This window comes from Ostrinia nubilalis, chromosome 13, assembly GCF_963855985.1.
Source record: "Ostrinia nubilalis chromosome 13, ilOstNubi1.1, whole genome shotgun sequence".
Taxonomy (NCBI): domain Eukaryota; kingdom Metazoa; phylum Arthropoda; class Insecta; order Lepidoptera; family Crambidae; genus Ostrinia; species Ostrinia nubilalis.
The window spans coordinates 10,359,024-10,372,742 of record NC_087100.1 but is presented as its reverse complement, the minus strand read 5'-3'; the positions used below and the strand labels follow the sequence as shown (position 1 = coordinate 10,372,742).

Here is a 13,719-nt window from a genome sequence, read left to right as displayed (position 1 = left end):
AAGACTAGGACTCGTTAGTCACATGAGTCAGAGTCCTTTGAGTCTTCTGAGCCCTTTCGAGTCTTTTAAGTTCTAGGAGTTATTTTTATTTACTTTAAACTACAGGTATGGATTTAGAGGACTCATTCATGAATTCTTTTAAAGTCTTGTGCCCGTTTTCACTATCAATCCCTAGTTTTTAAGTAACTGGAATTTTGTTTTTAAATGGGTCTTTTTAAAAGACTCAAAATTCTGAAGGACTTGAGCGCTAAGTTTTATTTATACGACTCGAGTCTTCAAAAATAGTTCAAGTTTTGTTAAATAGGACTCCAAGACTCGAGTTTCTTACAACACTACTTCTACTGACGATCTTAACCTGTATCTACGGATTTAATTATTATGTGATAAAATACGGATAATTTAGATTCGTAGGCGGAAATATTCTTCTCTAAGTAGCGCAAATGATCACTATTTAGAAGTAAAAATCCGTTTCAAAAGATATAAGCTATAAAACGAGTAAAAGATTGACCACTAAATTACTATAAATTGTAAAAGAACACATTGCATTTGACACCAGGTTGTGACATTAAGTAAATTATTGTATTCACTATAGGTAAAATGTGACCATGTTTTTATTAGGCTACTTTATCCTTACCTACTGACTGCATGGTAAAATTAACATTGTTATAAATACTGGAAGATTTAGGGCTAATTTTTCAATCGTCAGATATCTTTTAACGGAAGAATAAACTTGTCATTTTGACATATTTCCCATATTAAAACTGTCAATGTGCCAAACTTATTCTTCAGTTAAAAGTTATCCGACGGTTGAAAAATCAGCCCTTAAGAGAATAGCTGCCAGATATTTTATTTACTTTATTTGCCTCCAAAGTTGAGTTGTGCGTTATACTATACAGCTGACCAGTTAATCGACATTAATATATTTAAACATATTTATTTCTGTTTATAAGCCAGCTGTTTCATAATAATGAATAAATATGAATGCCTAGATTCTTTATCTTTGTTAACTACCAAGTAATACAGTAGCTATACCGCCAGTCTTGTATCAATACAAAAAAATCCTTGGGTAACTTTACTTTATCTTAGGCATCATTTAAAAAATCTGGACAGTCAATTTGAGTCAACAGATATCACAAAAGGCCTTTTTATAATGCACAATATTAAATTTTATAAAAGAAAATCTATTTTTTTATATCTCTCTATAATAAGGCCAATCAATATTGCTTTAATATTAAATGTATCGTAATTTTCATTCAAGAGGATTTTGAAACAGCTGAAAAATAGACAACACAAAAATAAAATAGAGAAAATGTAGAAATTACGTTTAAGATTATCACCAGTAATTTTTATTATAAATACAACATTTATATGTGTAAACTGCCTATTTTTCTACTGATTTAACAAGAATAACCCCTTAAATGTACATAAATAAATTTCAACTTTACATGACTTTACAATATACTTAGAAGATTTAAGTACTTTTTAAGTACATACAATATAACCGCTCTATTGGAGTAATATAGCTACACTAATGACTATGATATGGACGAATGTGTTAACTATCGGATGGGTCCTAATAGCAACCTAGATGAAGTACGTATAAACGTATATATCTCCAAAGACATGTTATTATAAAAAGTAATATTTAACAATAGATGAGGATGAAAATGGAATGTAGAACTGCTATCTAAGAATACCACAGACATTGAACACTGGATTACATGAAAAAGAACTTCAACGCTTCCCCAACAATATGTACTAATTGTATATTACAAATTTGGAGCTAAGGTCATCAAACATTTTTAGGGTGACTAAGATTTATGATACTATCAACTGTTCAAAATACCTAAACACTCGACTCTGGAATCGGTCGAGTTGGAAGTCGTGCGAAAGCAGACCGAAAGAATTGGCACGAATTGAGTATTTAGTTCTTAGACAAAGTCACTCGATTGACATCTGTTCATACCAATTACGGCGGAGGCGGGGAGTCAATGTACTATTTTATTTTTACTCGTTCTCTTTGTGAAGAATTAACGACTTTTTTTTCATATTCTATTAATTTACGTCTATTTTAGCCACGATACACGATGTACAGCCGAGAGCACATCAAACAAAACATATTTGTTGCAAAATGGAATCTATTACAACTACGGAAGATGCCAGTGCTAAGCTTGAAGTGCTATCGTATGTACATAATTATATTTAGTGGATAACTAAGATTGACTCCCAAAAGGATTTAAACGTAAAAGAGTCAGCCATAATGCTATGAACAAACGCAACAAAATAACGGCAAATGCCGTGGCCCCCTCGCTCTGTCAACTATCAGCTGTATCTCAATGGACCTAGCACGCGCGTACGCAACTATTTGAAAAACACCAATTCATTCGATTTCAAGTTATTACTTCAGTGAGAGTTAAATAAATTAAAATATCTAATTACATTGCAAGTAATAACAATACTAAGTTATAAGTATTTAATTCACTTTCGAAAGAAACTCGGCTAATGCTGCTTTCCACTATTGAATCGCAGCGGGCGGGAAAATCAATAGAACGGTTTCAATATTTTAAAGCAGCTTTTGTGTATTAAAATCCATGCTTTATTATTGCAGTTAGGAACCTATTTTGCAGGTCAGTTTCCTATCCATTCTTACATTATCAAGTTTTTAGTGTAAAGCTAGATTCGTCTTATAGAGCGTCACGTAGCAACAGTTCGGAATTAAAACCATACTTATATTTATGAATGACAAATGACCCTCTAAAATTCGAAGCTAGCTAATCTTAATTGTCTCTGGTTTAGGAACAGATATTTCGACATATCACATATTATTTATGATTAGTTTTAGGACATAGTAGATCCATACTCAAGATATGGAACCATCCTGTTTCCAAAGGAACCTCGCTAACCCAATATGGCGAAAGGACTTCTCTATAAGAAATGCCAATGGGCCTAAAAGACATTGTTTGCTACGAGGAGAGTAGCTTGTTTTTGACGCACGTCACTTTTGCTTGTAATACAAACTGTCAATTATTATATAGAATGTATTGTAAACGGAGCTGTCATTGGAACTACGTAATCAGACAGAAATTGATATAAGACTGCTTAAAAGCAAAATCGAAATCTTGTAAAAATACTTAGGCGTGTAAAGAAAATTGGAAATGGAAAAATACTTGATAAACATCTTATTATAGTTTTTAGAACAGCTCCCTACACCCTGTATGATATTTTAAACGAAAGTTTGACTTCTAAAGATATGATTTTGGAAGTTATTTTTGTTTACTACGAGCAAAGTAGACGTGGTAGTATAATAAAGATTTCACATGATTATTGTTTCAAATAGTTGCGTACGCGTCACCTTTCTAACAAATGCCTAAATTACAAAACAGTCTTTCAAAGGTTGTCTCGACACAAACCACACTCAGGAGTATCCCTAAATACTTAATTTCCCCTAAGTAACAAACATTTTAAAAGACACATTTTTTTGAAAACCGCCATTTCTGACGAAGGAAGAGGTGTTTCTTAAGACATTAAATATAAATATAAAGTGTATATGAACAATTGCTACTACAAATACAAATCGCCTAGTAATTATTTCAAAGATAGACAAAGTTATAAAATTGTCTTAACTATTTGAATTTTTATCTTTATGAAGTTTATTATAATATTCACTTGGGAAATACTTGTTTGATAGATTTAAGAACTATTTTTGTGTACTATTAACATGGAAATTGTAAAATACTAATGTTTTGTTTATTGCCGTCGCGTGGTCCGAGTACAACAAAATAACGAATGTGTCTAAATAAGGCATTTATCGCAGTCACGTTTACTTTTATTAAAATATCACCCCAAATTCAAATAATACCTAGCAGTGTTCAAGGAATTTATGCAACGAATATATTATTTTGATTAAAATAAATTACACATTAATCACTTATTATTTAAATATTAAATAACTCGCATTTAAGTATTCAATTATGCTATTTTCATTAAAATATATTTGCAACAATCCATCCGGTGAGGCACTTTCGAACAATTGCTTTATATTCGATCGTTTGTGATTGTTTATTTATACTGATCGTATCTAATTAATTATTATGCTTTTCATACCATTGAAATACTGATCAACTTCAATTATACTGATATAATGCTGGAATCACAATAACCTTGACATACAACATAGTTATATACATAAAAATGGAATGTATAAGATACAATAATAGGTAAGGCGAAATCTACAGTAGGAAAATACTTAAATACACTACTACAATAAGACAATAAATTTATATAATTATATAGGATTCAATTCTATAACTATGTAAAATATTAGCAACCATTTAATATTTCCTTACCCCTAGATAAAAACCGTTGAGCTGATCAACACTTATCACACTGTTACTAGCACATTGGCAAGCCCTGACGTTGCTGAGCAAAAATGGCAATTATCCATCGGCAATAATCAACGTAACAATAACTTCCTCGCTTTCGAGGGGCCAATCGGAACTATTAACATACCATCACTTAACCCGCTAAATACAATTCACAGTACAATCAGCACATTGTACGAACCTAACCGGCATAAATATATCTTTTTGGAATGACAATCAGACTTGTACGCGAATCAATCTCTCTTTGTTCACGCGCCCCTCTATTTTGTGCACTAGGGGCGCGTCTACCGATACCATAATACCGATGTAAATCTACATTATAATACAGCACCTGTGCGATCTGGTGTCCCCGACTACGTCACTCGTGTTCCCGGAGAATCGCGGGACAGTCCCGGAACTCGGCGACAGAGTGAGCGGGTTGAGTTGCACCGGCATGTCCTTCGACACCTCAGGTATTGAATTGATGCTGTGGTTGTTCGTCGAGTTCAAACTGTTCTCCACCGGACTACCGTTTGTTCTAATTTGAGCGCGCTGCTTCTTCAAATCCGCGAGAGTGCCTGAAATGTTACCGCGCGCCGATCAGTGTTGCGTAACGATAAATTCTAAGCTTTAAAACAATCATTCGCATTCCTACAAGATAAGCATAACAGTTTCAATGAATATGCGGATGTTTCTCAATCATAAGTAGTGCATCACTTTCACATTTGTTAGTAAACATTATGCTTATCTTCATTAGAGCAACACAAGTGAATTCATGAAAGTATAATAGCGTAAAAGAATATTTCGTCATACGTGTAAAAAATGCCGAAGCCTCAAGATTGTAGTACAGGAAAGTAAACAAAGTGTATTCACAAATGAGTAGAGAACAGAACAGATAATAGAGACATGCATCAAATGTGAATTGACGACCCAAAATAAAACGATTTCACGTAAGGAACACTAGACCACTACATCGCATGCACTACATAAACTACAACCAGAGACTGCTTGCCTCATATGCATCCTCGAGAGCGGTTCGTTACTGGTAACCAGCACACAGTCCCTCCATTTAATATAAACCATCACTGTGCAAAACTGTTAGAGTAACTTTACATATAAGTTGTTATAAATTGTGCTATATAGATATGTGCTTTATTTTGTTCGTAAGGATGCATATAATTACCTGCGTTAATCATGACGGTGACATGAACATTGATTTTACCATTATTGTCTGTGGTGTAGGTCGCGGTGCCGCCCTCTGTGATCGCGATTTGGTTGGGGCTCACTATCACCTCTTTCCTACCGTCTAGGGAGTCCTCGGATTTGAAGGCATCATTGTCTTGGCCTTCTGGGGCTTTTCTGACTCCGTTGGGTAAGCTTTTCTCGTAGTGTTTGGTCTCGTGTTCTGGCGCCGCGTGGGAACCAGGCGCGTAGTGTGAGGCGGCGTTAACCCCGAATAGGGGATTTGATATCTTAGGTGGGTAGGGCAGGTCGTTTCCATCAACGTCGCTGTTCCTTGCGCGTTGATTGTACGAGTGCTTGGGCACGGCATACTCGACGTTGGAGTCGTAACTCTGGTTGGACGTCGTTGAGCTGGTAGATAGACGTTTATGCGTCAAATCATTAGGCTGCATTTGGTTTGCTGTGTTCTGGTCATTTTCCATGCCATTTGATAGGCCCTGTGAAGGAAAAAAGGGAATTATTGTGCGGCTGTCTTAGAGCAAGAAGAGATTTCAAGCTCGCATTCTTTCTGAAACAACGCTGAAAACTTGATTTAATCTCAAGCATTCAGTGATGAATTTCACATTTACAATTCAATTGATTCATATCAGCGTTGTTACAGAATACTTGACTTAATCCTAAATAGAAGTTAACTATTTAGAAGTGCTGAGTAGGGTTGGAAATGTACATACATATCTATCAACGGAACAAACATACTTTAAAAAAAACTTAATCAAAACATTTCCAATGATTTAATCGACATCGACGATCATGAAAGTTATTCATTCATTAGGTATTTAATTTTACTGGAAAAGATGATCTACTGTCAAATTTTTCAAATGTGTGAAAATAAAATTAATCTAAACCTTAATATTATGTCATCAGCAGATACAACCAAGTATTTACTTTAATTAGATCATAGTTACGTCTATTTGTATAGTTATCAACAGATGACTTACTACAGAGCATTAGCCGGTAGTAGTTCATATCTTATTTAGACAATATTAGTATGGATGACCAATGAAAATGAAATTAAAAGGATGAGTAACTCATCAGTACCTAACAGATAAAATAGTAACAGAACCGAACTGTGTTAATCAAAATGTTAAGTCAAAATGGCTGATTAGCAAATTGATGCAATAACATATTGATCAACCATTGAGTTATAATGTACTATGTACTAGAGAAGACATGTCAACTAGACTGTTTCTGGCACGCAAACAGGTCCATGGACCGAAATTCAATTAGTATGTGCTCAGCGGTTGCTGTGACAACACGCTTGAGTGCAGTTTTGTTTTTTGAAATATGCCATCCTATAGACGAAAATACTGTTCAAATAACTCCAGATACATATTAAGTAAAAATCAAGGAATGACTTTTTACCATTAAGTTGTACATTTATGCACTTTAAAACACTAATTTAATTTTAATTTGTTAATTACAAGGCGTCACCGCGGCGCACGGTGGATCGAGCCCATACAAGGTGTTGGACATGGTGCTTTAAATGCAACTACTTAAAACAAGATTGATTTGCATATAAATTGAAAGATGAGACTTCATTCTATCAAATATCACTAATATCAAGTCATGATCTACTATCATAGTTATGTGGTGCGACCGTAAAGTGAACAAAGTCAAAATCATGGATTTTCTGACTTCTGTTTGTATTGTCAATTTATCCAATTTCGTTCACTGGTTTTATGTTATTACTTATTAATGTATTATCTTATACCTTTATCTTAATCTGTGTGTTAAAATGAGTGCCTAAAAAACTTCTAGCTTGGCTATTTTGACGTATTTTTAAAAGGTATTTTTTTTAATGAAAACTGCGTGTTTTAGTTGACATCTTGGGCGATCTTTAACAAACCATGAATGAGAGATGATAGATGACAACGTGGGCGATATTATTACTCAGTTTTTAGACCCTTATTCATCCCTATTTTCGAGAAAATCACAAAAAACTAAATAAAAGCGCCTCATTTTTCCGCATAGCAAAATTAACTTAGGTAAAATTCGTTACACTAAAATAATGTCAGGTAAACCAAAGATGTTTATTTTGGTTTATGAGTTGTTTATCGTGTGCAATTCAGTAAAAATACTCATTAAAATGAAAAACCTCAAGTCAAATAGAGATTTGTATGCATTATTAAAAACCACGATGAAAGATCGCGCTAGTTCTTTAGCTAGGATACTAGAGCTGTTTTCGCATACACTCTCTTCAGATAAACAGAGGTAAGTACTAACGTAGTTAATACTTTATGAACATAAAGAAATACTATAAAACAGATATAGTAAAAAAATCATATTGTCATCATCTCAAAAGATTGTCGTTGAATTTAGTACATACCATACATACATTTTGTATGTATTTTTTTCTTCATTTATGATTGTGTTAGGTAGGTACTGAGTTACACATTTTATTTATCAGATAACTATAAAAAAAAAACAATAATTTCATTGACATTGTTTGTCGCAAGAAGAAGTAGTGTCATTATAATGAGCACCAGTTTTTAGCTACAAACGTAGATTGGCTTAGGCAATCTGTTGATTGGAGTCAGTTTTGTAGTCCGCTAAGTCCCTATAAAATTGCATTAGTATGTATCTAACAGCTAACAGAATATAAAATCAAGCTCGACAAAATCGAACAAAGTGATTGTGTGCAATGAAAAATCAGGCGTTTGCAAAAACATTTCTTTCATAAGTTTAACACTTAATGAGAATAAATTTAGAGTATTGTTAGATTATGTATCTAACAGTTAACAGAATATGAAAACAAGCTCGACAAAATCGAACAAAGTGATTGTGTGCAATGAAAAATCAGGCGTTTACAAAAATATTTCTTTAATAATTTTAACACTTAATGAGAATAAATTTAGAGTATTGTTAGACTATGTTACTCTTTAAATATGGAAACAGACCAAAATGAGTATTTGCTTTTAATTGAACAATAAATACAAGTTTTTCATCACTATATTTTAAGATTTTTTTTCACTTATATTAATTGCCATCTAATAAGTAAAATCTATCACATTAGAAAGATAAACTTGTCAACCTTACACTGTAAAAATTTGAAGTTACTACGTTGACGCAATCTCATTTTATTTTAAAAACACTGAGTAAGGAAGCGATGTCCAACGCTTTGTATGGGCTCGATCCAGTGTGCGGCGGCAGCCATTTTACGAAAATTTCAAAGAATAAAAATCGCAGACTTGACACTGACGCATAAATTAGTATACGAAAGGAAGGTTAAATACAGCAATAAAAAGATTTTTTTAAAGATTATAAGCACTTTGTATTGTAAAAATTACTAATAGTCCCGTCCAGCCCCTTGTGTTAAGCTAAATAAGCTTGGGTTACGGGTGGGCTCACACAATAGTCGTGCGGCATCATGGATCAAACTTGTTTGAATCTCACTGCTGTTGTTCGTATGCGACTGGTTAGTTAGTAAATCACCCTAATTATTGACACCTAGCTCACGAGATAGGCTAAAATTATAATAATTGTACAGTGTGTCTGGTCACCAGTGTCCGACCCGTTAGGGCGCAATAAATGATCAACTTAATCGACAAATCCAGTATTAAAAAATTACAGCTATTTTAATTTTTTTAGTTTCTGAGTCCGGATGGATTCATTTATTTACCAAATCTACCGATGTACAGGACCTATGAGTATAAAAGTGATTCGTTCGACAGCTGAAAAAGTAAGCAATACGTTGTCATCAAAAGCTTCCATTTAAATTTCTTAGAACCACTTGAACGTAAAAAAACGTAAAAAAAATGATGCTTCTTTTTAGATTTTTCAACGTTACAAAAAACTAGAAAGTTTTACATTTTTAGATGCACTAAGTCATTACCTAAAAACTGATATACCTTGGCTTTAAATCAACTAGTCTAGGTGCTAGCTACACAGGAGATGCAGCGGTGAAAAGGAGAGGTGGGAATAGTCCCGTAACTTCTACCTCATAGCTATTATACGTGTACTCAACCACTGAGATAGTTAACAATAGAGACAATAAAATAACTGAAAGTTTCTGACTTTAGTTATTTTATTGGTTCTGGAATAAAGGCGTGGGTCATCCCTAGCTTTGGTTCCTACCGTGACGAGTGGGAATTTTTCTAAAATCTCAAGATGGACTGACTGAAGATAGCAGGAAGACGCTGGGTGCAGGCCACTATCAACTGGGCGATGTGGAAATCATTAGAGGAGGCCTTTGTTCAGCAGTGGACGTCCAGTAGCTAAAATGATGATGACAATGTTTCCTTACAGTATCCAATTCCATAGGCAGAAACTAAACGTAAACGAAGTGTCGCCTCTGTAATGGTATCATTATCTATAACTCATAATATTTCGTGCGCTGTTGGATGACAGTTTTAAACTAGAGATGGGTAATTTTTTTATCGAATTAGAAAATACCAGTTAACGATTCTCAAGGCGATTATCGATTACATTAGATTTTAATCGGGAAGAAAAATAATTAATGGCTTAAGCATCAGTATGAAGCCCATACGCACTTGTAGCACAAGTAACACGATTAGCCTCAGTCCCCTCAGTTGTGAATTCGGAATCGCCAGTTGTAATTTTAAAACTCAGAATACAGAACAAACCAGAAGGAGTGTTCGATAACATTTCTACGCGGCAACTTGTGTCCAAAATACTTCCCCTCCCGCGCCCCTCTACCCCCTTTAGTGTTACTAGCGCCGTGTGACACCCCCATTTTCGGGGTAAAATTATGTAATTTTTTAATGAGATGTTAAACAAGTAAAAAATAAGTAAGTGAAATAAGTACACACGGCCACAGTATTAACTATCCATTTCCGTTTTTGCTCTCGCTCTCATCAAATGGTGATTCTTTGCGATAGAACGAGACGACATGACTGGCCACAGCAAAGAGTAAAGTAAATACAAAGAGTAAAGTAAATACTTCGGGCCATAAGCATAGATAGTACCTACCTACCTATGAATTTAATTTTTACTCCGAAGTAACTAAGTGTAGATGATTATTTATTTCTATTAAATAGTGTAATATACTACATGTAGGTATAATATGTTATTTAAAAGTCAATTACAAAAGTCGAATATAAATTTTAGAATGCCAAGTAAAACAAAAAAGAAACTTAAGGTTCTTTATTATGTAAACATATCGACAACAAAACATTTGTTTACGGCGCAGTAGTGCTTTTAGTTTAACTTTTCTTGGAGTCAAAAACAGAATCCAAATCAAAAACATCACCAATACTTGAATTTGATTGCGAGGCAACTCTGGCTGTGTATCCTGAAAGAAAATCAGAGTAAGTATGTAAGCAATAATTAATTACTTAAAATTATTATTAAATATACAAATATTGCTGCTGCTGATCTGTTGATACCAATGCCTTACTTTTGAATAAATGGGAAAGTATGAAATTCACGATAGTAATTTATTATCTCCTCATTAATTAGGGAGTAATATTATAAATTAATTCAAATATTAAAATCAAATCAAAATCAAAAATAATTATTCAGTTTAGACCACAAGTGGCACTTATAATTTATTTAATCAGGTTGTCATATTGTCATGGATGAAAATACACAAAACTAATTAAAACAAAAAGGATGGGGAAAATATTCCATTATTCTGTGGTAACGCTAACAAAATTAACGCGTGAATTTTTTATAGACAAATGTAATTCAATATAAAAAAGTAGGGTAAAATATTCCGTTGACCTGTGGCAACACTTACAAAATACAACCGTGATTTTTTTTGAAAATTATTATTTAATTAAAATGAATTGGAAATGTGCTACTTACGGATAAAACATGATCCCATGCACTTTCTTCGTAATTCCAGTAGCATTCTTACATGTTGGAACGGCACAAGACGGCATAATTTAATTATAAAGTGTCAATCTGACGGATATGTAAACAATGCGCGCGCCGGCCATTGACTAATTGCTCTAAAGTCAAATTAGTGCGTTTTGGAGTAATTTATATGAATACACATTTACGCCCGTTGACGGTTTCTGGTTCGCATCACAGAGTGAAGTAACTAACACCAAAAAACGGCAGAGCGAAGTGATTTCGAATGTTTCAACTGCTACGTTTTGTCACTTGTCTAGGAGGGCTAATTTTAGTCTAAGGGAGGGGAGCTTAGATTACATTACAGGAAACGCACAATATAATAAAATAAAATAATGTAAGTAGCTGAACCTTTTTGCTATTGAGCACCATGAAAATTTAACACAATTTAGCCGATTTGTTTATTTTCACAATCGATTCACAATGTCTATGATGAGGCGACCGCAGGAACGTCACTATTCGTGCAATCCTATCAATGAAGTACGACATTTTCTGGTGCAGATTTTATCGCCATAATTATGAAACTTGATAGTCATGGATTTGACTGACAGCTGTCCTTCAAATTCCCGCCCCGCACCCCGCACTGTACATATTTTGTTCGCGATGTCTGTTCTATACGTAGTAATATTACTTCAATGTGATCAACAACCACTGTTTGAAAGTAGTATTACAATTATTGCATTAAAACAAGGTTTTCATGTGTACCTATTAAAATATTTTTTAGGCTTGGTTTTATTTAGTTACCAATTAATTTTAAGAAATAAATACAATAAAAATACTGTAAAAGCTTAGTATTTGTTGTCTCACCAACTGTCGGCATACTTTTATAAGCTGTCAAAAAGCAATTTTCCACGGAGGTATTGATATTATTTATTGGTAATGAGAATGAATCAGATGAAAATATTTTATTACACGTCGGAATTGCAATCTTAGTAACAGAACGGATGTTTTTAAAAACATTTCTTTTGGCCCAATAGCAATCTTAGATCAAACCCATGACAGATGACTCGACTTTCAAATACAATAAAACCGCTGGGTGCTATATTTTCAGTAGGAGATTGACATTAATATTATATTACATTAATAACCAGTATTTAATCACACAGATATAGATCAGCTTCCGAGAACGTGTACTACACGTTCTTACACGTCGTGTAGTCAATCTTCTTTCGACCCTAATCACCAACAACATACTACAAGTAGTGATATGAACACACATGTATAGAAGGGAGCTAAGAGATCAAAGTTTAGTACTTGGTGGAAGCTCACTTTTTAATACCATGGCGGGATTGTAATAGCAAACTCAGGCAATTTATGATAAGCAAGTTAAAAGCCAATTTCCATTGACACAATTACAGGACTTATTGTGATAACGATTGCTAGGATTATACTTAATAGGAATAACGTAACGAATCGCTGTTACTCCAAAACCAATGAGAAAAACTAGAATAGAACTTCATTCTTCATACTTATTTGTATTTTTAACTTTATTTGTGAAGCATCTGCGGTCTTACACTATGTTACTGTTACAGACAGACAATCATTTCTTATATGCCAAAGATTTTAATTTATAAAACACTTTTGCCAATAAGGCTGTAGAAACTCGATAAACACTCTACACGATAAATTATGATATGTCAGTGATTGAGAGAAGTAATATTGACACTCGTGTTTGCTCGCAAACCTAAAATATTGCTCTTTCTCTAAAAACAGTATGCTTTTCTCCTCAAAACTAGTGCTATAAAATACGTGAGATGAACGAATTTAGATAAATGTAGAAATATTAAGTGAGTACAATAAAACTGTGGAATTTGCGCTCTATGCCGGTCACTTTCAAGAGTTTTCACATTATAGCATTTATGTGAATAAAATTGTAAAACATACCCTGTACCGGAGGCCTAACACTTGCGGCTCTTTGCGCAGACGCCGCAAGTTGTCGTGTGTCAAAAACATAATATCCAAAGACATTGTTTGAGAGGTCATAGCACAGTCCACTTCATCATCACTGAGCCACATGAGAATCCTTTGAAAAAACAATACACTAACACTTTATGAGGAACCATAAAGGAAGAATTGAAGTTCGAGAAGGTATATTTGTATGTCAAAATGCATTATCGAGATGAGAAGAAGTTACCGCGAGTGTGCAGTGCGTCGGCGCGCTGACCACACGGACTGGCGGCGCGTGCGCCGTTTCATGCCACGGCGGAGGCAGGGCTGCCGCGAAGTTTTCAGCGTTGGAAATTTATGAAGGCCGCATTACAAAATTTGCATTAATTCTCATGTTTGACCGTATATAACAGCT

At 34.1% G+C, this 13,719-nt stretch overlaps 1 protein-coding gene and 1 long non-coding RNA gene across 2 annotated transcripts in view; both read right to left on the bottom strand.

Annotated features, from left to right (window-relative positions):
* Positions 1–2,069: 2,069 nt before the first annotated feature.
* LOC135077318 (E3 ubiquitin-protein ligase mind-bomb) overlaps positions 2,070–13,719 on the bottom strand; it is a gene marked incomplete at its 5' end in the record, with an annotated part of 44,111 nt that continues 32,461 nt past the window's right edge. Inside the window, 2 exons of the mRNA XM_063971847.1 lie at positions 2,070–4,939; positions 5,545–6,040. Coding sequence (XP_063827917.1) covers positions 4,695–4,939; positions 5,545–6,040 — 741 coding nt within the window. The remainder of the gene's footprint in view (positions 4,940–5,544; positions 6,041–13,719) is intronic.
* LOC135077186 (uncharacterized) lies at positions 10,692–11,579 on the bottom strand. Its single transcript, XR_010258420.1, has 2 exons — positions 11,370–11,579; positions 10,692–10,854 (listed from the first exon to the last, which is right to left on the bottom strand). It is a non-coding gene; the product is annotated as an uncharacterized LOC135077186 (long non-coding RNA).